General features: G+C 44.2%; 1 protein-coding gene across 9 annotated transcripts in view; it reads right to left on the bottom strand.

Moving 5' to 3' along the window:
* The window catches only part of LOC147443783 (uncharacterized), a 153,738-nt gene that overhangs the window by 23,804 nt on the left and 104,403 nt on the right, over nucleotides 1-25,531 (bottom strand). For all 9 annotated transcript variants that reach the window (XM_086526569.1, XM_086526570.1, XM_086526571.1 and 6 more), the window contains 2 exons: nucleotides 12,997-14,263; nucleotides 11,544-11,653 (listed from right to left, as the gene is read on the bottom strand). In XM_086526569.1, the coding sequence (XP_086382695.1) occupies nucleotides 11,544-11,653; nucleotides 12,997-14,263 (1,377 nt within the window). The remainder of the gene's footprint in view (nucleotides 1-11,543; nucleotides 11,654-12,996; nucleotides 14,264-25,531) is intronic.

Below are 25,531 nucleotides of genomic sequence, written 5' to 3'. Positions count from 1 at the left end.
CGCAACCAAAACACTTCCCCTCTTTGAGATAGTTAGCCCTTTCTCTAAGAGTCGGTCAGGGTCGTGTATCCTTCTTTTCCTGGGAACTCTTTTTCTTTCTACTTTCATTGTTGGAGGTCTGTCTGTATGGTCCTTTGAGTCAAGATTCCATCAGTGGGGTAAGTCAAATTTCCCGAATGTATTGAGAAACCCCGTTCTGCATGACCCATTAATTCTTGAATAGAATTCGACTTTTGTTCAAGGCAGTAATCTCGGATCTCTGTAGGGAGTCCGCAGCAAAACCGCTTGATCTGTTTCTTAATAATGGCCTTCTTAAATGCAGAGGTTGGTAGAAAAGAGTCCCAAAACCTTTTGCAATAAGCGTCCAAAGAATCTTTCTTGGTCATCCGAAGATGGTTCCAAGCAGTTCGTACACCCCATTCATACTCCTGGTCAGCCAAGAAGAAATAAAGAGTCGTTTGAATTTCAACCACTTGACTGGAGCTTCTTTCCTCACAAGAAGAGTGCACCACCATGTTCGAGCATTTCCTTTGAGAAAAGATGCAATCCTCCTAATCTTGGAGTGCTCTGAGTAATGCCCTCCAGAGAAGGCTATGTCAAACTGCTCGATGAAGGCCAAAGCCCTCGGAGCATCTCGGAATCCAGAAAAGGATTCAAATTTTATCGACTGTCCACCTTTAAATTCCTTTGTTTTCTTGTCGTCTTCGAGGAAGTCCTATAGATTGGCACGGTAGAAGTCCTTCGCATAAAACATATGGTCATCACAGTCCGAACTGTCAGAGGATGACTCCTTCATAGAGCTAGTAGAAATTGGTTGGAATCTGAGTTTCTTTTTCTTGATCTTCCGAAGCTTTGCTTTTTGCTTTGCTTTTTGCCCTTTCTATCCTCCTCGCTCGAGTCGGAAGAGCTAGAAGAACTGTCAGAAGAAGAGGAAGAAGAATTGGGTAGTCCTTCGAACGCACACGCTTCTTCTGCTTTCTTGCAGATGCAAAAGAAAATTGACGGTCCAGGTAACCAGGCTACTAAGTCCCCTTCTTGCTTTTTGTCAATTGCTTTTTCGATCTATTTTTCGTGTCCAAAAGCTGACTGATCTGGGTTTGAACTACCTCTTGAAGCTCTTGTTTTGTAAACATCCTTGGAGAAGGAGGTTTCTTGATTGCCGGTTTGATTGGTGGTTTAGTGGCTTTCTGCCACTGAGTATGCACTTCAGTCATGGATTGTTGACACAAAAATTTTGCAAACTAAGGATCTTTAGCAAATTAAAGCATCTACTTTGTGCACTCATAAACCTGTTGTCGGCTTTTTTGCATCTCTTTAAGTTCATATTGTGTAGGCCGAGATGGCCAATACTCTTCTTCTGTTAAGTCGTTTGAATCTTCTATGTTAGCTCCTCCCGCCTCAACGGTTGCAGAAGAGGTTCATTCATTCTTTTCGGAATCCTTAAGTGTCGCGAGAAAAGGGATCGGGTTTCCTGGTAGACGAGAAATCGGTCGTGCTCTAATACCACTAGAACAAACTTGGACACCCCAAGTCAAGATTCTACCGCGGCACAACAGAGATTCACTTCAAAACACTTTACAAATCAAAAGGGAGTCGACACGGCCCGGCGTAGTTCCGTGCCAAGAGATATTGGCCCCAAAGATTGGCGCCCCTTTCGATATTTCTTTTTATATTAATCTTTGAGCTAAGTACAACCGGCCCGCGGGTGCTCGCTCTCAGACTCTGCGTCCAGATGCTTTGCAAAGTGAACCCCCTTCGGTCACTTATAAAGGTTTTATAAGGGTTGCTAAAAGCAGAGCCTCAAAAGCATTAAACTTCAAAGACATGTCTCCCAAAAGCTAGCGCTGCCAAAAGCAGCCAGCAGAAATCGTGGAAATCACGAAAATCCGTATAGTTTTGCCATGTCAGCAGCCAGCGCATTTTACAGCAGTCCTTACAGCAACCACGTCAGCATACTCTTCGCTTCTTATTAATGGCACCTAGGCCCCTCGGCAAAGGTCCATAAGTTGGACATGCCACATCATCAGTTTGTGAAAGGTTAGGCGCCATATACTCTATGAGTGTCATGATAGTCTAAGTGCGGGACACCCAAGTGTAAAGAAGACTCATAATCTTGTCAAGAGGCAATTTTATTGGTTTGGAATGTATAAGGACGTCCTAGAATATGTGGTTAAATGTAATAAATGCCAGATCAATAAAGTTGAAAGGCTTAAGATAGAAGGACTACTCCATCCATTAGACATTCCTTTAGGGAAATGGGAGAGTATCTCCATGGACTTTATAGTTGGATTGCCTAGAACAAAGAGGGGGCACGACTCTATCTAGGTAATAGTGGATAGATTAACCAAAATAGCTAGGTTTACTTCAACCAAATCTGATGTTAAAACTCCTGAATTGGCTAGATTATTTGTAGAAAATCTCTATCAACAATATGGTTCATCAGTAGACACTGTGTCAGATAGATACAAGAAGTTTCATAGCCATTTTTGGAGAGCTGTGTTTAAGAGGTTCGAAACTAAACTAAGCATGAGAACAACTTAGCATCCTCAAACGGATGGTCAAACTGAAAGGGTTAATCAAATCCTAGTAGATGTTCACAAACTGCTGACGTGTCAACCACTGAAGAACGGAGCCAACTTGCAGATCCCGGCCGAGGGGCCTAAACACTACAATCAGCAAAAGAAGTTGAAGTTCTCACCAACTTACAGATCCTCACCGAGTGGGTCTATTTTTAAAGAAGTTTCCACCAACTTATGGGACCCCATCCGATGCGACTTAAGTGACCGAAAGAGAATAAATAAAGCAAGACCCACATACACACAGAAGGACTTATGTATTCAACTGAGGACGTGGCAACACGTTGTACGAACGCCCGGATTTTACGCTGACTGTGCTGACGTGGCAGCCTGTATGCGTTTCACGTTGCTTGTGTTGACGTGGCAACTTGTACGGATCTCCGTGATTGACGTTGGCTGATTTTCAGTGCCAACCTTTGGTCCAGTTGCTTTTGAGTTTCAAGCTTTTCATGTAAACTGCTTTTCAAGGCCAAGGGCCTTTAAATAAGTGCAGACAGCTCAGTCTCTGGCACGCTTCAGTGAGAAGGTGTAGAGCACGAGTACCGACATTATACTCGGTTCAAGTAATATAAAGAAATACCGAAAGGGTGGCCAAGGTTTGGGGCCAATACTCTCTGGGGTGGAATTCCGCCAATCCGTGTCGCGTGTGCTCTCTTTTTCAGTTCAATGGTTGTTGAAGTGCTAAAAGTCTGTTCAGACTGCTCTTTTCTGTTGGCACGTAATGCCCCGTCTTGCGACAGTGGTATCAAAGCTTGAGGCCTGTGCTTTGCTGAAAGCATACCAATCCCACCAAAGAGCACACAACAAATCGGCGCTTCCAAAGTCTATTGGAATTTTATTTGAAGTATCTTCGGGTCCCGACCCTGGACCTATTAGGCACTCCCCCCCTTACTTCATTGCGCATGAGGCGCGCTCTCGTCTTCATCGCACCGTCTTACAGAGCATAAGCCATAAATATCACTTGCAAGAGAAGGATCAAGGATTTGTTTCGAGCTGCTGTTTTTCTTAGAGGCAGTGCCATACAGAGATTGATATCTATAGCTACCAAGCCACACACTCCAAGGACTTGGCAAGTTTTCAAGAAAATTTTTACCCGAAACTATATGTTTTCTGGCAGCTTCTGGCACAATGTCTCTTTCGAGTTGATCACCTTGGAGGTCCGGTGTGATTGCTTTGTCTTGGGACTACCATCGCCGCCCGGTTTGTCAAAGCTGATGGACCATGCTATGGTCGGCTCCGACCTTATGGAAAGAATCAAACCCTAATTTTTGCTGCAGGTTTCAAGATGGAAAGTCAGTCGACTTTTCGAGCTCGACTAATGTCGAGATTGCTTTTAAAGTTTGAGTTTTGTTTGAACTTGTTTGGTGATCCTCTTTGGAATTTGTTTGAAATGGATGGTATCTATTTTGAACCTGTCTTAGTGCCGATTTGAAATGTTTGACTCTGGCTTTTATACTAGTCTCAATGATTGGTGATTTTACTCCAGGGTGGAGTATTGAGAAATGATGTTTGAGAATTCTTGTTCATACTCATGGCCCAGACCCTTGTGGTTATTTACGGAGAGAGTATTGTTGTTACTCATGGCCCGGAGCAGGATGCTTATATACGAGGGGAGTATTAAGAAGCCAGCAGTGGTTACTCTTAGCACCTCCAAACGACATAGGCTGCGGTCTAGGGAGCGTTTGGTTATAAAAGGCCTCTATATCGCATGATCCGGACCTTTTTAGGTTATTTGCAAGAGGAGTGATGAGAGAGTCATTGAACAGCTCATGGCCCGGACCTGGACGGTCATTTGCAGGGAGAGTGTTCCTCGAGCGCCTTTAAATTTCTATATCTTGTAACATGCATATGTGAGCATTTGTGTTGCATTGTGATGTGCCAACCACTGAATATTCCTTTTTGGATGAGATACTTCTCGAAAGTCAACGACCCAGAATATCAAGAGTTTCAATCTGGAATGAGCCTCCTTATTGGATGAGATTCTTTTGGAAAGCCAACAACGACCCAAGAAATAAAGAGTTCCGATTTGGAACGAGAAAACTGATTGTCCCTCGCAATGTCCCTCCGAAATTTTTGAGCTAACTTGAGTTGTTTTGCAAATATGCTGTAATCGCGGATGATTACTTTCTTTCAAGAAGGGGGGATGTCACAAACTGCTGACGTGTCACGCCACTGAAGAACGAAGACAACTTGCAGATCCCGGAGTAGAAGAAGTTGAAGTTCTCATCAACTTACAGATCCTCGTCGAGTGGGTTTATTTTTAAAGAAGTTCCCACCAACTTATGGGACCCAGTCCGATTGGGCCTAAGTGACCTAATGAGAATAAATAAAGCAAGACCCACACACACTCGGAAGGACTTGCGTATTCAGTTGATGACGTGGCAGTCGGTTGTATAGACGCCCGCATTTTGCGCTTGATGTGCTGACGTGGCAATCTATACGAATTTCCGCGTTTCACGTTGACTGTGCTGACGTGGCAACCTGCACGGATTTCCGTGATTTACGCTGGCTGATTTTCAGGGCAAGCTTTTGGGCCAATTGCTTTTAAGTTTCAACATTTTCATGTAAACTGCTTTTCAAGGCCAAGGGCCTTTAAATAAGTGCAAAGGGCTCAGTCTTTGGCATACTTCAGTAAGAAGGTACAGAGCGTGAGTTCCGACATGTATTGAGGTCAAGTAATATGAAGAAATACCGAAAGGGGCGCCAAGGTTTTGGGACCAATACTCTCTGGGGTGGAATTCTGCCAATCCGCGTTGCGTGTGTTCTCTCTTTCAGTTCAGTGGTTGTTGAAGTGATAAAAATCTGTTGCACTCGCTCTGTGCGAAAAGAGGTCTTGTAGATATCGCCTTTGAATACCCTTACCCGATAGTATCCACTTTTGAGATCGACCTTGCTGAAAACCTTTGCCCCATTGAGCCTATCGAGGATATACTCAATGAGGCATCGAAAACTTGTTGTTGATGGTGATCTTGTTCAATGCCCTGTAATCAACACACAAACGAGACAAACCATCCTTCTTGCGGACAAATAAGATAGGAGCAGCAAAAGGACTTACACTAGGACATATGAATCCTCTGGCACCAACACTGTGAGTTGCCGCTCTAAATCTTCTTCCTGAGTCTTGTTCAAACGGTAGGGAGCCTTACTGACTGGCTGTGCCCCCTCCTGAGTTTGGTGCAATGGTCCTCCTACCGCTTTGGAGGGAGACGGGATGGAAGATCATCCTACAAAATAAGGTACTCATACTTGGTAAACAAAGTTGAATACTTGTCTGGAGCCTTAATGCTCTGGGTAACTGGAGAGACATAGATAAATGCTGCTTGTGCTCCTCTTCGTAATTCACGCTTTGCCTGTACATGAGAAATGAGAGGTAAAGAATGCAAACCCTCCTCACCACCAATGATCATGAAAGAGTCACTTTTGGCATTTAGAGTGAGAGTACTGTCTGTCAAATCAATGAGAGGGTTATTGCTCACGAAACCATCTAATGCCCAAAATCATATCACATCCTGAGAGAGGGGACAAGACAAATTTTCTACGGAAGGACGCTTGTTGAACAGTGAATAACACATCAAGGCACTCTTGCGTAATGAGAGAGTCCATACCGGGAGCGAAGCCCGATACCTCGAGAGGAGTTTTCTGGCTAACTTCAAGGCGGGCTCTCTCTACAAGAGGCACCAATCACATCATGCATACTGCTTGAATCAAACAATATGACAAAACGCTAACCCTTCACATGACCATAACATTTAAAGAGAGACTCATCAATGTGTATGTCAAAAACATGTGAAGACTCAGATTGGTTTACTAAAGTGCTTGTGGTAGCTGTCGGTTCTTTGGGCTCTTTAGGTGGTGTTGTCTTAGAACAAGCCTTCTTAATATGACTCTTGACGTGACATTGATAACATCGACCTTCCTTGGCATAAATGACTTGTTCTTCTGGCGTTATGTATCCTCCTATAATTCCTTGTGCAGCTTTTTCATCCGAGGTTTAGCGGGTGTTTTAGCTTTACCCTTAGATTCATTTTGAGAGTTCTTTTCCGAAGGATTAGAGGAAGATTGGCTACAAGAGTTACCATTCTTACCGTTTTGTGGGTTCTGAGGAGTCTGAGAGGTGCTATGAGAAGACTTGTTCTCCTTAGGCTTTCCTTTGTTGTGCTTCATCTCCTGTGTGAGAGCAATCGCTACCGCCTTGTTGAGATCTATTGGGTCGAGGACTTCGACATCAAACTTGATATACTCGTCCAACCCGAAAAAGAATGACTCTTTGCGCTCATCATCCGATTTGCGTCATTGGGTGCCTAGCTGCAAAACACGGTTAGAGAAATACATGACTAGCATACCATTTTGCTTGAGATTGCACCAATCTTCGTTCAACCGTGCTAAGTACTGACGTGGCATAGACCGCGCCTTGAGCTTATCTTGGAAGTCGTCCCAATTGAAAGAAAGGGGCATGTCTTCTTCGGCTTCCTTTAGGTGCGCGGCCAACTGTGCCTCTTGCCATGCGTGATACCAATTAATGGCATCACCGTCAAGATACATGGCTGCTGTCAAAACTTTGCTATTTTTTGTTTTCTTAGTTGTCGCAAAGTAAGCATTAAATTGATGCAACCAAGAATGAATAACATTAGCATTCATCTTATCGTCATACTTATTGAATGTCAACTTCTCAGTGACTAGATTGTTAAAGTCCATATCTCTACGCGTGCTACATGATGAACTGCCCACATCTTTGATTGGCTCGGATTTTGAGGTGAGTACCTGTAGGACCAACTCTTGCATGAGTTGGTCTCTCTGTGCCTCACGCTCTAATTTCAAGGCCGCTCGCCTTTCTTCGGCAGCTATGCGTTGAGCTTCACGTGCTTGCTCACGCTCAAGCTCCATAGCTGCCTTTCTTTCTTCAGCCAAGCGTGCTTGCTCACGCTCACGCTCCAAGGCTACCTTTCTTTCTTCGCGCTCGCAATCCAAGGCGACGCGTTGCGCCTCTTGTTGTAGCATCATGTCCATCATCGACTTGACCAAAGCCTCCATAGGATTTGGTGCAACCCATAGCGTAGATGGGGAAGGCGGAGGGTCGGAAAAAAATCCTCCTGGTGGGGAAAATTCTTCGTCACCACCTCCACTCGCATCACGTTCACACAAAGTATCCATTCGGCTTCGGGTGATGACTATACACTGAGATCCTGGGTACTTAAGTTCTCGAGGAACTTGGGTTCTTGAGGTTCTTGGGTTGTTGAGTCCTTAAAGTTCTTGAGGTTTTTGAGTTCTTTAGCTTGCAATCGGTGTTTGAAAAGGCTTTTCTCTTACCCGAGCTCGACTCTTCCCTGCGGCGCACCCCTTGGCGGCCTTGCGCTCACACCAAAGTTGCTTTTTCCCACCTCACGTCGATTGGCCCGCCACTAAGTGCACGGTCCGCTCTCAATGAGTGAAAAGAGGAACACGGGGAGGTTAGACAAGCCCTTCTTTCTTGGGTTACCTGTCACTCTTCAAAAACACGATTAGAAATCGATGCGCCCAAGTGGACTTGGGTTACGTGCCGCCGCAACAAGCAAAAAGATTCTTGTGATTCTTTCCTTGAGTGATACAGAACACTGCCAAAGATCTCATACCAATGTAAGGTGCAGCGGAAGTGAATGTTGATATTGCTCAAGATGAGTGCTCCGAACTGTGCTCAAGGGTTCCTTTTACTTGCGGAAGGGAGAGCCTTCCGTTCCATTAGAGAGAGAATGCAATGATAACAAACAAAGTGAATGCTACTATGAATGAAGGTGTTGAGAGAGAGAGAGAGAGAAGAATACGACACCAAACGGTTCTCAAACCCTTCTCCAAGGGCCCCCCTTTCTATGGCAAGAGAGGTCTATGATATAGATTGCACAAATTTGGTACAATGGGCTTGCCGACGATGTCGACGAAAGATGACGACGACGAGGACGGGCTGAAAACTGAAAACGCTAGGGCTGAAATGCTGAAATCTGCAAAACGCTGACTTTCTGCTGATCTCTGACACTGTGTGGGCGAGGATGGCGATGACGACGACTCGACGATGATGTGCTGAAAACTCAGATGCTGAAAACTGAAAACAGCGGATTTAAAACTGTAAACGCTGGCTGACTCGACGGTACAGCGAGGATCTACTGCGGGTAGGTGAGATCTGCGAGGCTAGGGGCTAGATCTGTTGTGGCTAAGTGCTGAAAACTGAAAAAGGCTGATGTGCTTGGCTTATCTGCCGGCGAAATCTGCAAACACTAGGCTTGATCTGCAAACTGAAAACGTCACGCTGATCTGTAGCAGAAAACGCTAGAGGAACTGCTCCCAAAAATGCTAGCTACTGTTGTTGGTTGAAAACGCTAGGCTGTCTTCTACCGGTCTTGCTGAGGAGAGAACACTCCAAGTTCCTGTAACACGCTAGGTTTCTTTTAAAATGCCTTAGCAATTTGCCCTACTCACTTTTCCAACAAAAGACACTTATTAAATAATAAGTGAAAAATGTGTATTTTGGGGAAAAGGGTTCTATGCTCTGTAAAATTCTCATGATGGGTATTGAATGTCATGTTGATGATCATGATGTGTGCAACCAGAGGATATGCAACTAATCTAAGTGCCTGGACATGCACGACCTGCTCACACAGGCTCACAAAGGTGCAAGAACACTTCCTAAGCTGACCTGAACCCTAGACCTGAGGATAGCTTGTCCACATGCACATAGGATTACCTGTGCACGTGACATGTATTCACAATTTGTACCTGTCGCTCCAAGTGCGAAAAAAGAGACCTTTGCACGGTCGCTTCACACGATCACTTTGCAGATTCGCGGCGGCAGACTCTCCTCGTGCTAGCGCTAGCAAAACTGAGAGCAAGAGAGAGGGGACTCGCTAAACTTATAAGTCTCTGGAGGGGGCTGCAATAGAGGGCGAGAGTCCTACAACAATAGCAGGGATAGGTAGCGTTAGAATAGCAAGAGAGGCTAGCCTGGAGTTTGCGGAAGTAATGGCGAGAGGAGGGACAGAGAGAAACGTACGTTGTTTTCAGCCTAAAGGGCAGCGCTCATGTGTTTTTCTATACGATAAGCCTTGCTTTAATTAAGTGGCTACCCACTTAATTAAGTGGCTACCCACTTATTAAGTGGGCATTCGATCACTTAATATTTTATTGAACCTTTTAAAAAACTCAGTGAGCTTAAAATTGATGCTACACAACACTTTCCAGGCGTCCGTGGATGCAACCTCATGCAGAGATGCAATGCAGACACGAGATTCCTTGCTGCTTTTTCGGAAAAGCACTTAAAAATATTCCACTTTTTAGAAAAGCTTCTCACAACCCATGCTTATTCTTGTGCTTGCGTCTTTAAGCTTATTCTTGTGCTTGCATCTTTAAGCGTATTCCTTTTTCCAGTTCGGATTTCTTCCGAGACCAATGGAATACTCCCTATCCGATGCTCCCGCCACCCATCATGTGATGCATCGGGCATTCCCCATTCCTGGTCCCTTCCACCAAACTAACTGTATGACTCCTTTGCGATGCTTAATGTCACCCATCGTATGACACATCAAAGTTGTCCCTTCCTGATGGCCTTTATCAATTCCAAGAGATCTACAACTCCTAACTTTTACGTTTCAAGTGTACACATTTAAATATCCTAATATCAATAAACTGTGTCAGATGTTCAACTTGTGATGAGACTGTCAAACATCTACTTTGGGATTGTCGCTTCACAACAGCTTTCCTTGACCCGCATATAAGCCTGTACGCGCCTCCACTTTCCTTCGGCAGTTTTCCATAAATGATCTTGGGTTTTCGGCATTCTCCCAACTTCCCTTCAACAATTTGTTGTCTTCTACTCATGGGTTGGATTTTGGTCACTATGGTCTTTGTGGTGCCAATGTGATTTTCACATGTTACATAGCATGAGGCGGACCCCTTTCCTTCATTCAAGCTTTCACTTAGGCAATCTTTACATTTTGCCTTTGATGTTGGGGACATATCCCTGGATATCTTACACCTCTTCTATGTTTGATTTTAGAGCTTTCACATCACGGAACAATTCTGTGTTCCTCCCTTTGTATCTGATCTTTTTGGTGGGTTTTCCTCATTTTGAGGTTTCCCACTTATAAATAAAACAAAACAGATTTACCAGAAAAAAAAAAGTGTGTGTTGGGTGTGCATGGAGCATGGTTTTGCATGCTTGGTTTCCTTTGTACTCTCTAGACTTGCTTTGGGGTGTGTGAGTGGGTGTGTGTGTGTGTGGAGCTGTGGAGTTTTTCTTTTGAGTATTTGTGTTTTGTTCGTTTTCTTAGGGTTTTGTAGTTTGTTTTTAATTTCTTTGTTTTTTCTTTTGTTTGTTGTTTATTGGGATGTTGGGTTCCTTGGGTTTGCGTTGTGCGCTCTCTACCGGGTTGTCTACAGCAAGTTTCTATAAGGTGGTCCCAAAGTTTCCTCCTCTTCTCTGCACGCTCTCTTCATAGTGCTACATATACTCATCTCTATCATCTACTCCCTTTTTAACTCCATCCCCATGCCCATCCTTGTTCTTGCTCCCTGTCCTATGTTACTATGCCGTAAACACTATGATTCACGTGCATTGTGTACGAAAGTACCAAATCTGTTGTGAGGAAGAAGGCTGCACATATTTAAGATCTCAGCTGTGCTGTTTACACAACATAAGTCGTTTGAATAAGGATATGCCTCTGGCTTCGCCAATTCGGTCCTCCTTTTAAACCCGCTATCTGTTAATGTGTGATCTTCTTGAAAATAAGATTCAAATTTCATGCATCCACACGTACAATGTTCTCACCCATCATTCAACATACTATCATGCCCTTCCAACTTTCATAGGTGCCTCTTCCATATTCATCAAGCCCACCCCTTACCCTCTGCAAACACAGCACCAAAAAGGCCCCAAAAAAAACCACCACATTCATGCAAATTGACAACAACAAACAAGAAAATTTTGATGAGCATAGATCCAACCTGGTCAATAGACTCAAAAAAGCCACTACAGTCATTAAGAGTGCAATCAATCTGAAAAAGACGAGGTACTTTTCCTTCAATTCCCAGCTCGTTGGTTGCCAATAAGTTTCCTGCATGACAAGGATTGGTTTTAAAATCTCAAACTACATGAAGACGGAACCTTACAAGGAAAACACATTCCCAGCGTGACCTGAACAACAAAAGAAACAGCTTATAATAATCTGGACAGCCCATGTGATCTATCAGTACTTTAGGTTCCTCTGCAAGGAATTACATGCACAATACTGGCAAGGCAATTGTTTGCCACAACGGAGTGTTATCCGGGCCATCTCCACCAAAACAGAAAAGTCAATTAGTGAAGAGACCTAGCTACAGAAGTGTCATCATGCTCCATGTCATACATGCGACATACAGCAAGGTCAAGTGCTGATTACGCTCTCACACACTTGTATAATAAGAAAATACATCAACAAGCCAGATTCTGTCGATGAACACAGAAGCGCCTCATATGCCAGTGTGCCCTGCATTTGCTAATACTGGTGCCTTTTGCACACTGTGTAGTCATAGGTCTTACTTTTAAGCTAATTAACATGGAATGGCTCACGGTCCAGGATTCCGCAGCCCACTCGCAGGGCCACAATAACTAAATTTTCAGATCCCTTTCATAAGAAACATTCTGATGAATCCAGCTTCTAGCACAAGGCTCTTGCAGTCAATGGCCAATATGTTCATTCTGGCAACAGACCAAGGCCCCATCCTTCACACCACTACTCATAAAACATCAGACCTGTTCCCCTTTAGCCAGCATGGCACTTGAGAAGATTTAAGTTCATCAAACACAGTTTGATTTTGACAATCTGAAAAAATTATAGTTTCAGCAGAAGATCAGCATTTGCCCAAATTCAGATTGCCAGTTAAAAAATTCACACATGCATGTTGACCCTTTGTCAATAAATGGCCAATTTTGGTCAAACTCAGTCAATTTAATCTTTTCTTGAATAATCTAAACGTCTTCTGCAATATATTCCTAAAAGCCACCTTTGTATTTCCTGAAATCTCCACAGATCAAAATACGGAAGGATGTAGAAAGGTGCAAAAGTGACAGCAGGAGCAGTGCTGGTAGGGATCACTAGAAGTGGAGGGAGGTGCTGGAAGACATTAGGTATGTATGGCAGAGACCATTGCTGCAGGTGATTGGACACATTGTTGACTCTAGACAGATAATTGCAGGCAACTCATGGATACGGCGCAACACAGAAACTCAGCTGCATATGGACATGCCACCCTGTTATCTTACACTAAGACCTTTTAAGGGGCTTGAAAAGTAAGGTGACTGAGCATCCTTAAATCAGGATCTAAAAACTTACATGAAAACAAAGAGTTCCAGAAACAGGAGAATCTTTCAAACCAGCTAAGCATGGACAATCTTGAAAACCCGCAATTGATACCTTACCTCCTATTGTGTCCATATTCTGGAAGTCACCATCGTACGTGCAATAACCATCTTCCAAAAGAACATCCCTGGCACTCCTATGCAAATGCTGGATAAGCAACTTATGCACTTCACGGAAAACCAACTCCATTCGCTTGCAAAATCCACATGATGGTGTTGTAAACAGCACAAGGGCAGCCCTCTCCCAAAATTGAGGCCTGTGCTTAGTGCAGAATGTGAGTGAAACCATCGAGCCTTGAGCAAGTAGTTGTAGCAGTCTCTGTGCAGTGAGACGAGGAACCCCATCTACTTCATGAAAGTCTCGGTTAACAAAAGGAGGCTGAACCCGCTTCCTGGGCTTCGTTTGAGCTACTTCTGAAAGATAGGTTTTCAGCAACTTCTTAGTTGCAAACTGGTCAAAAAAAACTTTCAGAGATGTGAAATCAATAGACTGATTATGGGTAGGAAATATGAATTGCCCCCCTCTCACACAATCAAGGATGACAAGAGCGGGGTAAGGTAGAGCAGGTTCAACCATATCCTTCCATTGGTCTTCCCCATCTGCAAAGTAGAACGAGAAGGTGCTCTCATGTTTTGTTGGGGAAAGCCCTTCTTCTTTGCCTCTGTCGCCGGATTTGGCAGCTTTCAACCCCACAAATGATCTGCCAACTCTGGAGGAGAGTACAGATGTCAAGCCTTCTGGCATGGATGATATAGAGTCAGCATCAATTTCTCCAACTATCTTCTCTTCTTGTATTTTATAAACAGCGTTGTCTTCTGACAATAAAAGCTTACTGAGTTCTAGCTCTTGCAGATCTTCGTTTAACACGCTTGCATCTACTTTCAGCTTCTCATTGCCCTCTAGGAGAACCCTTAACACAACATTTCCATCAAAGGCAGTCTCATGCAAAAGTAGATTGAAGTTCTTGCTAGAAGGCTTCTTGCTGACCCTGATTGGCTGATTTGTTGCCTGTAACACTAGATTCTGGCCGGATACAGACTTTGGACTAATGAACCTATCTTTAAAGATTTGTTTTCCAGTGCCAGACTTTTCAAGATTAGGTTCACTAGCTGGTTTTGACTCCCTTTGAAAGTCCATGCTTGTGTTCACCTGCATCTCAGGGCTTTCTTGCCTAACGTATTCCCTTGCAAAAGCTCTTAAAGCTGCCAATGCCTCCCAACTCTTCCTGCGAACTTCTGGAAGTGGAGAGACCTTATCAATAAAAAGGATAACAAGCATTGTGTCGTTGCATAAACTGGAAGGAACGTTAATGCTCTCACGACTAACCTGTAAATATGAAATAAGAAAATATTAAGCTGCAATATTGTACAATCTCAATGAGTGCAATTGTAGCAACAAAACATGTTCAGGACTAAAATTATCACAGCTCTCAAGGCAATACGAATTCTTTACATTGTACATTGCAATTGGTTTACGCTTATACATAAGCACTAGTCAGATTGGTCAGAATAGTAAAGACCTGCTTCCCCATTAACACACTTCTACAAGTCTGCTAGTATCAAAACAGGTCCAACGGTCAACTTCTGCTTGAGCCACTCAAATGTTGCAACTTGTGTAGGTCCCCAAGTCAATGGTACACCTTTTTGAGTAAGGACGTGCAATGTCAAAGAAATCTTTACAAAATTCTGAAAAACCCTCCAATAGTAAGAACACAAGCCCATGAAGCTGCTGACATCATGCACCTTCCGCAAAGTTGGCCAATTGCAAATAGCCTCTACTATAGCTGGATCCATACTAGCAGCCTTGGGGGGAAGAATATTCAATATGCCCCAAAAAGTGTATCTTTTCTATAAAGAACTCACTTTTCTTTCCGTTGATCAGCAATATGTGTTCCTGCAGCTGAGCACTTTTGTCGGACGCTCTCTATGCTCTTCTTCACACTTACAAAAATAAAAATATCATCAAAGAATGTGCCCACATACTGCCTATGCTCACCCAAAACTCATACAATACGAACGGCTTGTTGAACACAATCTATACATCTCTATGAGCGATCCCGATCTCACGGTATCCACTATTCAAGTTGATCCTACTAAAGCAACTAGAACCCTCTAGCTTGTCAAGTACATCATCGATCCTAGCTACGAAAACCTATTCTTGATGGTGATTTTATTAAGAGCCCTATAATCGAGGGACATCCTCCAAGGTTCGACTTTCTTTTGTACAAGTAGAACTCAAGAACAAAAAGGCAAAGTAGTCAGTTTGATCAAGCTCTTTTCCAAAAGTTGTTGACTTGGTTCATGATTTTTTCCTATTAAGCTCTACTTACTCTATACGAGGGCCAGTTTGAAGGTGAACTCCCTAGTTTCAAATCAATGGTATGATCCTCGGGTCGCCCTACAACCGGGGCAAGCCATTGGTAAGGCAGTGAATCACTGCAACAATACAAAATTGAACCAAAACTGCAAACACTTGAACTAAAAAGAGTTGTAGAACATTACATAGCAAACAAGAGACATGAAGTGGTCGAGTTTCACTCCCGGAAGAATTGGCCTCCCGATCAGACGCCCCACCCAGTACTTTATTCCACTAGATTGTAGTGATAGTAACCAATCTCAAAGAGCCACACTCTCCCTCTGCATGATCACAAAGTCGCACTCCACTGGGCCAGTATGCTCTAATAGCACACACACGCCTGGCAAGATCACTGCACAACACACACACACACCACATTTCATCTCACCCCTTACACACGCACACGACCACTCAATCTCACTCTCTTACACAAAACACTGCCGGTTCAAGGAGGCACGCTCATCCACACTGCGGACAGTGCGGAACACCACAAGAGCAGGAGAAAGAGAAGCAAACCACCAAAACTATTGTGCCTTGGCTTTCTTTGCTTTTCTATCTTCTGCTTCTTGTCTTCCCCCTTGGCCAGACACTCAGTAGACTCTCGAAAGTATATCGACCACTACTCTCTGTCTTCCACTAGCTTTAGAAAAAAAGAGAACTTGCCGAGTCTAAAACTACTTTTCCCCTAGCATCCTCTTCCACTTTATCTCTTTTTGCAACTTCATCTAAAAGCTTCTGTTGCCACACTCTCTGTCTGCATACTGCTTCTCCTCTTCTACTTCTTCTTTCTAAAGTTCAAAAGGCGTTGCTTCCACATTCAATTGTTGTAGTTCTGGACCAGATTGTTTTGAAGATAAGAATCGCCTCAGCTCTGTTACCTCTATAACCGGCAAGCCATACACGAGGAGACAGTGAATCACTACAGCCAAAACAGCTAACACTTGAACTTGAAAGAGAGAACATCACACAACAGACAAGAGACACACCCACTTCCAAAAGCATCGGCCCTTCAACAAGACGACCCACAATGTCTTTATTCCATTAGACTATAGTCATAGTTTACAATCTCGGCAAGGTACGGTCTCCCTTTGAGTCATCACAGTGATGCAATCCACTGGGCCCATCTGCTCTAATGGCACCCTTGGCCTCTCTTTTATAAATACAGGTCCCAAAACAGTCCCCAAAAGCGACTTTGGTAATCACATTTATTTTTATAAGTTCTCAAAAGCACTGCTTTCAAAAATTGATGCCTAAAAAGCCTGAAAGTCAACGGTTTCCAAAACTCAGCATTCCACCTGCCACATGATCGTTCATACGGACTGCCATGTTAGCACCAGAATTTTGTGCCTCAAAATCCGTGGAGAATCTTGCCCCAAATTGTGCTGGCTATTGGCTCTTTTCTAGTCCAACTTTCAACTTTTCCTCTCCTCTTCCAATCATCCGGTCATGCCATGTTGTGATGTGTTTTTTAAGAAATGATGCGGGCCACCCCAAAGACTTAGAGAAGTGTTTTATTGTGCTTTGGGCGCCTTGGATGTAAATAAAGCATGCTTGTACAAGGTGTACAAAGACTGTGTGTGCCAGTTGTCTCTACGCATGCGGGCCAGTTGTGTAAGGCACATAATTTTGTTCTTTTTGTACATAAAAGTGTCGAGATTTCAGAGAGTGAGTAATTGCACTTAAAATATGGAGAAAACTGAACTTTTTCTCAACGTAAGGTCGGGAGTGAATTGGGTTTTTTAGTTGTGAAGAAGAAAGCATGTGTTGCTGCATGCTGCGATGGTGCGTAGGAGTTGTGGTCGAGGTGCCCGTGTGTGTGTGCGAGGGCCTGGAGCCTTGCTTGGAGAGTGTCTCTCATCAACAAGGCCATTAACATAGATGGTGACCTCTGCACTTTCACCCCTCGTCTTGTTTTTTAGAGATGGAAGCTGCATGAAGCGGAGCTCCCTTGTACCCATGTATCTGCGACCCTGATTTGGCAGTAAAAGCTCTTTGTTATTGTTGTGAACGGGAGAGTGTTTCCCTATGTTCACCATGCTTTTTTCTTGAGTTTGACTGAACATCATCAGTTTTTGTATAGCTCTTGATTGAAATGGTTTTTGATGGGTTTATGTGCATGGTTGAGAGCCGCTATGGAGCCCCATCTCGCACTTGCAAGGGCTGTTAAGATACTGTCAGGTTATAGTTTTTATGATTAAAAGTGTAGTGGTTTTCCTTGAGGTTTTTTTTTTTTTGTTTTTTCCCTAGAATTTAGTGGTTTTTTTTCTTCCTTGATGCCAATTGCTCATAGCTAAGGCTATGGCAGTGTAGAGGGAAGCTAATCAAGTGTAGGCGGGGTTTTGTGTGTAGAAGGGTGAGAGAATTTGTGAGTGGAAATCGGCTCACAGCTTCTTGTGAGAGCTACTTTTCTTTTCCTCATCTATCTTGTGAGTATGGAGGTGTTATAGAGGCCACCCTTAAATCTTTCCCGCCGTCATCACTATGTGACACACTCTTTTGAGGTAACCCTCTAGGTAAACCCTCTAAGAAACAATCCCCATGAGACTTGAGAAAATTCAAATACTTGACTCTTAGCTCTGACAAATTTGAATCCTCAAATTCCCTCAATAGTTTGACAAAGATCAAGTAAGAAAAAAAACTTCTTTTTGTTAATCTAAAAATAGCCAAAGCCGATACAATAGGGGCAGACTCTCCCTTGAGTTTTACATCTAAGATATATCCTTGCCCTTGCTGTTTTTCAACAAAAGTTTCCAAGCTCGAGTGTCCACAATGACATTGTGCTTGTGGTGCCAAGACATGCCCAAGAAAAAATCACACCCCTCAAGTGGCATCATATAAAAGTCCTCTTGTCCAACATAACCTTGTTGACACTGCAAGCCGAACTTGCCTATCAAAGGTCTGAGTAATCACCGCAACCTCATGCCCTGGTGTCGCTAGAACTGTGTCCATCTATGGCCCCATATCTCCTCAAGCTTCACTCTTGATTGAGCCGCCATCTCTGGTGAAATAAAGTATACATTGGCTCTGTTGTCGAAGAAAATTAGAGCCTCTTGGTCACGTAGCTTGCCCCACGCTCTATAAAGCTTGGCACTCTCATCCTCTTGGTCCTTGGGCGTCCCCATAAGATCTGAAACTACTCCCATCTTCGTCTTCACTTTCTTGGACTGACAGGCCTCAACTACCCTAGAAGTCTCTTAGCTTGTCCTACTGACTTTCCTCCTCCTTTGGACACTTAGCCACAATGTGGCAAATCTCACCACAACTATAACACTTTCCTTGCTTCAATCATTCCGCCTTTTTCTCGGCCATCAAATGAGGTGCTTCAGCCCACTTTCTCTTGACAAACTTCTTGACTTTCTTTCCCTTCTTGTCCCTTTCTCAGTCGACTTTGACCCCAAAGCATCGGTTTGAAATGTCAATGATCTAGTGAGAAATGAATAGCCATCCCGAGCATGCTCCATCACTTCTTGCATGCTAAAAAACTTGCCCTTCAAGCAATACCTAGCTCCTCACGCAAGCAGCACCAATACTACTCCACTTGCTTCTCTAGTAGAACCATCCGCAAAGAAGCCACTGGTAGAAACATACCCCAAAACCTATGGTAGTAGGTCATAAGCATTGCAACATCAGCAACTGATTCCAAGCCATAAGAATATTTTCTTCATATTTAATGTCAACCATAGAGGCAAGCAGCCTCTTGAACTCCACCGAAGTACAGGGTGCCTATCCATGTAAAAGACAGGTCCACCATCCACGTCAATCATCCCTTTGATAGGGTATCCATAGCCATCTCTATGCATGCCTGGCATAGCCCTACGCAATCTTCTTTAAGGCCACTGCATCTCTTCTTCAAACATCTCATCAGGTCCATCAGCACTTGTATCTCTCTCATATAATCCTTAGGCACCCCTACCAGGACCATAAGGTCTATAAAAAATTTCAGTGTCACTGCGAAAATTTCACCTCTGAAATGGGATGTATGTATGCATGTACGCATAAATGTGCCTATGTATGTGTGTCCATATATACCTATTTGAATGCACAATATATACATACATATATGTGTGTACACATTAGATTTTTTTCATAAAAGTTTGAACTCTTTGAGTTTCAAGCTTGCAAATATAGCATGTTATATACTATGAACCTAATGCACCACAAACTAGCTCACAAGCAAGTCAACATGTTTCCATATTCTGCAATTCGGCTACTAACAACCTAGTTCAAGTAAGTAAAGCTGAAATCTATAGAGAGAGAGAGAGAGAGAGAGAGAGAGAGAGAGAGAGAGAGAGAGAGAGAGAGAGAGAGATCGTATTAACGTCTTCAAAAGGCCAAAGTGACCTATGAGACCAGAAAGTTACAATGTGGTGGATCTGATACAAAGTCAGAGTAACAAAAGTAACAAAATGACAAAATGAAAATACTAGGTGGAATCCTAAACTGCTAGGTGTGAACTAAGCAGCTAGCTGGGATAGCTAAATCACAAGAGATCCAGCATTAGTCACTGGCGAATCTCATCAATATCCTCCATGCTCAGTAGTCTGATCGAGGGTCGTGCATGTCCGGCCAAAATGATCCGGATCCTCTGATGCAGCCTCTGTCGATGATGTGTAGTCCTCCGCAGTAGTGGGCGTCTGGATCTCCCCATCTCGGTCGCTCGATCGAGCAGTGTGCCTCTGGTGTAAGGCTACAAACTCTGCTATGGTGGTAGCTCCTCCGGGTGTCCAGGTGCAGAAGTGTGTGATCTGTCTGTGAGACTGCCTAGCCTATCCTCTCGTCAGGCTCTCTCTGTGTCTGTGCAGCTCGAGCAAAAACAAGCCCAGGAATCTCTGATCCGCGTACCGCATGACTCTGGAGAGTGGTCCAACTCCCTCTCTGAACAAGCAGTGGAAGCGGCCTCGTATCTCGTAGTAGACGAATAGTGGCATGTGTAGTGCACCTCTGTCTCAGGCTCCAAGTCACACATGGGGCATGTCCTGGCCTCTGTTGGTACTCCACTGTATCTCCCAGTCTCGATCCACAGCTGGTGTGAAGATGTGCGTATCACGCCAATAGCACATCGGATCCCATGAGACATGCGGGTGTCCATGTATCTGGGCCTCGTCACAAAACCGTCCTCCGTAAGCTGGAGAAGATGCTATCTGTAGAAAGCCATCTTCGTGCCCAGCTCCTGTACTGGCTATATCCATGTCCTCCTGGTGTCTAGCTGAGTCAAGTCCTGGAGGATGAGCCTCGTGATCTTAGACTGTGTTAGAGTCAGAGACGGTGCATTCAGTGAGCACTGGGAGGGGGCCAATCTATCTATGCTGAACACATGCACCTAAAACCATGATGTCATCTCCCCATACCAGCATGTTGTACCTCCCTGCATGGCTAGCTGTCGAGAGGACTCAAGTGCAAGGCGGGCATATCTGTCTTTGAGAAGTTCCCACACGCAATGTATGAAGGAGACAGATCAGGTGAGTGCCTCAACCACTACTGAAGCCTTGGCTCTAATGAGCCGCGAGATCATAGAGACCAGAGGCTTCTCCATGTCTCCCCATCCATCAGTGCGACCCGTTCTCCGGTCAATCTAGTCTCTACTGCTCTCCTTAGTGAAAATGCTGGTCCACTAAAAACCACTCCAAGGTAAGTGTAAGCATCTCTATACTCCACTGTCTCCTGGCCGTATGTGAATGCGGGTGCTAACTTCCTCATCCACTGTGGGGTGGTATTAAATACCATGACCTTGGTTTTACCAAGGTTGACAGACAAACCACTTTCATGGGCAAACCTATGCAAACAATCCAAGTGAAGTTGCATCCCCTCTGGAGAGTCAAACATCAACACACTATCATCATCATATAACAATAGTGGAATCCATGTCCCTGCCACCTCTGCACCTCTATCACCATCTCTCTCAATGCAGTCAGAAACCTCATCCACATACATACCAAATAGAGTAGGAGAGAGTGGGCAACCCTGCTTCACCCCGATAGTCGAGTAAACCGGTGTAGATAGACCCTCCGAGGTGCGTACATGCCCCACTACTGACCTGTATAATGCCATGACCACCAAATGAGCTCTGTGGGTACTCCCATCTCCTGAAATGAAATGAAATGTTATAAAACGTCTTCTTAAGGCCACAAACTAACTTACAAGCAAGTCAACATGTTTCCATATTCTGTAATTCGGCTACTAACAACCTAGTTCAAGTAAGTAAAGCTGAAATCTAGAGAGAGAAAGAGAGAGAGAGAGAGAGAGAGAGAGTGATGCTAAATTGGCTATATCTAAAAGAAAAATAATTCTAAATGAATTATTGGATTTATAAGTGAGAGGGTTTTCTTGCTTGGAACACCAAGAAACTAATTCTAAATGAATTATTGGAATTTTAAGTGAGAGGGTTTTTCTCACTGGAGACATCCGAGTACAGAGTATTCCTAGTGTGTCAATCAAAGTAATGACGGGAGCACTGTGAACGGGAATATCTGTAAGGCCACCAAGAACGGGTACTTCTGATGTGTCACATCGGATGGGTGACAGGGAGCATCGGGAAGAAGTATCCGACCATCCGGGAACGGACATCTCTGATGCATCATAGGATGGGTGACATAGAGCATCGTGAAGGGGATTGTACCCTAAGTTCGGTAGGAAAGGACTAGGTGATGGGTATTCCTGATGCGTCACAAGGTGGGTGACGGGTGCATCGGAAAGGGGATATCCATAGTCGAGAGGAAATCCGAACTGGAAAGAGGAATACGCGTAAAGATGCAAGCACAAGAATAAAGATGGGTTCTGAGAAGCTTTTCTTAAAAAGCGGAATATTTTAACGAGTTTTTCGGGAAGAGCAGACGCTTTCCCGCGAGGAAGCTATGTTTGCATTGCATTCGTGCATGTGGTTGCATCGAGGGACGCCTGGGAAGTGCTGTGAAAGCATTGATTTTAACTTATAAGGTTTTATTGAGTTTTTGGATAGGTTCAGACCAATTTTAAAAAAATGCCGGTCGTCCACTTAATAAGTGGGCAGCCACTTAGAAAATAAAGCAACAAAACCAGCCAGCGAATTCTCTCACCCTATTTCGGGTAGAACAGAAGAAAAAAAAAACGCAAAAAGAATTTTATTTTATTTTTTTAAAAAGGCCGCGATCTCTCCGCGAGCAGCTATTCGTGCCGTGGTGAAGGAGCTATAAAAGCACCACATGCCCTCACTGAAGGGAGGTTGCCAGCGCCAGCAAGAGAAGACTCTGCCGCCAGAAGACGCGAGAGATCGCGAGACTACGAAGCACGGAAGTCGCTTTTCTCGCGCAAGAGCGACACGTACCTATTGTGGATTCGCCATACGAATTGTTGTCGTGTGTTTGCGTGTGTGTTTGCAGGTACTTCATCGCGAAGGAGAAGCGAGAAGGCTTCGGCCTACGCTTGGGAATTCCAGAAACGGAATTCGGAAATTGTCTGCGGAGTCTCAACTCCGAGTATAGACGGAAAAAGGATTGAGAGCTTGTCTCTCGGATTTCCCTTACGGGAAGTAACGACCATCGAGTAAGAGATTTAGAACGGAGGGGTTTTCTCCGGTTCTTGTGCTTGTAAAAAGATTCTCCCTAATAAAGAATACTCTTTAAGGGGGGGGACCAGCCCATCTTTTGGTCCCCAGTACTATGTCGATCTTCTCTCTATATATATATATATATTTATTTATTTCTCTCTATATCCTTTGGCTTCAGTATTAAGTGATAAATTCTATTTATCCGAGTATATTTTATATTGTTATGCGCTCCCGTTTGTGACACAGAGAGAGAGAGAGAGAGAGAGAGAGAGAGAGAGAGAGAGAGAGAGAGAGAGAGATGAAATGAAATGAAATGTTATATTAACGTCTTCAAAAGGACAGAATGACCTATGAGACCAATCTGTTACAAAATTGTGAATCTAATACCATGTCTGGGTACAAAAGAACTAGAACAAAGATACTACTACTAGAATCCATCCTCATCTGCACTCTGGATGTCGAGAGAGTACGGCTCGAATACTCTATTGTAGTCTCTGTCGATGTTGTGTAGCCCCTCTCCTCAATCCTGGCCGTCTGGATGTCCATAGCTCCAGTGCTTGCTCGACGAGAGTGTCGGTAGTGGTCGAATGAGTGTGGGCCGAGCTCTGCAATGATGGCCACTCCTTTGGCTGTCCCATATCTAGTGAAAAGAAACCTGTAATCTGTCTCTGGGACCGTCTCTCTCTATCTCTCCCCAGTAAAGTGTCTCCATATCTGTGTAACTCAAGTAGATATAGCCCAAGACATCTCTGATCCTCATAACTCATGACCCTAGAGAAAGGACCGAAACCCTCTCTGAATAAGCAGTGGAAACGACACCGTATCTCATAGTACACTGTGCAATGACATATGTAATGTCGCTCTGTCTCTGACTCTAGCTGGCATAAGCGGCATATCCTGCTGTCTGCTAGTATCCCTCTGAATCTACCAGTCTCAATCTCCAGCTGATGTGAGGATGTGCGTATCTGACCAATGGCACACCGAAACCATGAGACATATGTGTGTCCATGTAGCTCGGTCGAATCACAAACCCATCTCCTGTGAGGTGGAGAAGATGCTCTCTATAGAAATCCATCTTTGTGCCCAACTCCTGGGGCGGCTCTATCCATGTCCTCCTGGTATCGAGCTGGATCAGGTCCTGACGAATGAGTCTAGTAATCTCCACCCGTGTAAGAGAGAGTACTGGAAAGGGGGCAGCCTATCCATGGTGAAGCCATGCGTCTGAAACCATGATGTCATTTGTGCATACCAGCATGAAGTGTCCCCCTGAAGAGCCAATTGTTTGGAAGACTCAAGGGCCAATCTAGCATATCTGTCTCTAGTAGTATCCCACAAGCTGTAACAAAGAAGACTGATCTGGTATGCCCCTCAATCTCCATACGACGGGCAGCTAGCTCTACTCAAATGATAGCGTGGGGTACGGAGGCCTTGGCTCGCTCTGATCAGTAGAGAGATCATAGATACCAAGGGCCTCTCCATAAGTCTCTAACCATCCTAGCCTACAGAAGGTCCCCATAATATCTGCACCCCATACAACATAGCTGAGGCTACTAAAGTATCAAAGAGCCATAACTTTGTCTGAGGTTCCTGGAATTGAACCTGCGAACACATCCTCTCCAAGCCTCCCAAGACCGCATAAGCTCTAGTCAGTCTAGTCTCTGCTGCTCTCCTCAAAGAAAACCTTGCCCCAGTGAAGACAACCCCAAGGTAAGTGTATGCATCTGTATACTCTACAATCTCCTAACATATGTGAAAGTCGGTGCTGATCTCCTGATCCACTGTGGCGTGGTGTTAAACACCATAACCTTGGTTTTACCAAGGTTTACAGACAATCCACTATCCTCTGCAAAACTGTGTAATGCATCCAACTGTCGATGCATACCCTCTTATGAGTCAGAGATCAACACAATATCATCAGCATATAACAACAATGGGATCCACGTCCCTGCCAACTGGGCACCTCTATCACGATCTCTATCAATGTAATCAAACACCTCATCAACATATAGACCAAATAGAGTAGCAGACAACGGTTTCACCCCAATGATGGAGTGAACTAAATCAAATATCCCCTTCGGAGTGCGTACATGCATCACTGATCTGTATTGAGCCATAATCCCCCAAATCAACACTATGGGCACCTTGAACTCCTGCTGTCTGCGCATCAATCGAGCTCTCGGTACCATGTCAAATGCTTTGCGGAAATCCACAAAGATACAATAAATCTGTCTCCCATGTGACGTGCTCACCTCAATGATAGCTCTGAGAGTCAGAATATGATCAAGAGTGGAGAAACCCCTCCTGAAACCGGCCTGGCCCTTTGCTCGTACACCCTCACCCTTTGCCCAATTACTCAACTACTGCTCAAGAATGGATGCATACAACAGTGCCAATGTGTACCCAACCATAATAGTGCGGTAATTCCCACGCTCTGTAGGATCACCTGCTTTGAAGATAGGCACAATCGTAGACAACCTCCAAGTCTCATGTAACCCCTCAAACATGGTACGATTGAACAACACTGCAAGAACCTCTACCAGCATATCTCTAGCATGTGTAAAGTGCTTTGCTACTAGACCATCATGATCATATTCCCTGCTGGTCTTCATCCTGTCAATGGCCCTCTTTACCATCTCAATGGTAAAGAAGGTGCTGGTAGGTGGGCATGGCTCTGTAGGATCTGGAAGGGGGTACTGTCCAAAAACCATAAATAACGA

Source organism: Adiantum capillus-veneris, chromosome 13 (genome assembly GCF_014529385.1).
Source record: "Adiantum capillus-veneris isolate H3 chromosome 13, ASM1452938v2, whole genome shotgun sequence".
In the NCBI taxonomy this organism is placed as follows: domain Eukaryota; kingdom Viridiplantae; phylum Streptophyta; class Polypodiopsida; order Polypodiales; family Pteridaceae; genus Adiantum; species Adiantum capillus-veneris.
The sequence above is the reverse complement of the archived record's forward strand: the minus strand, read 5'-3'. Positions and strand labels throughout refer to the sequence as shown.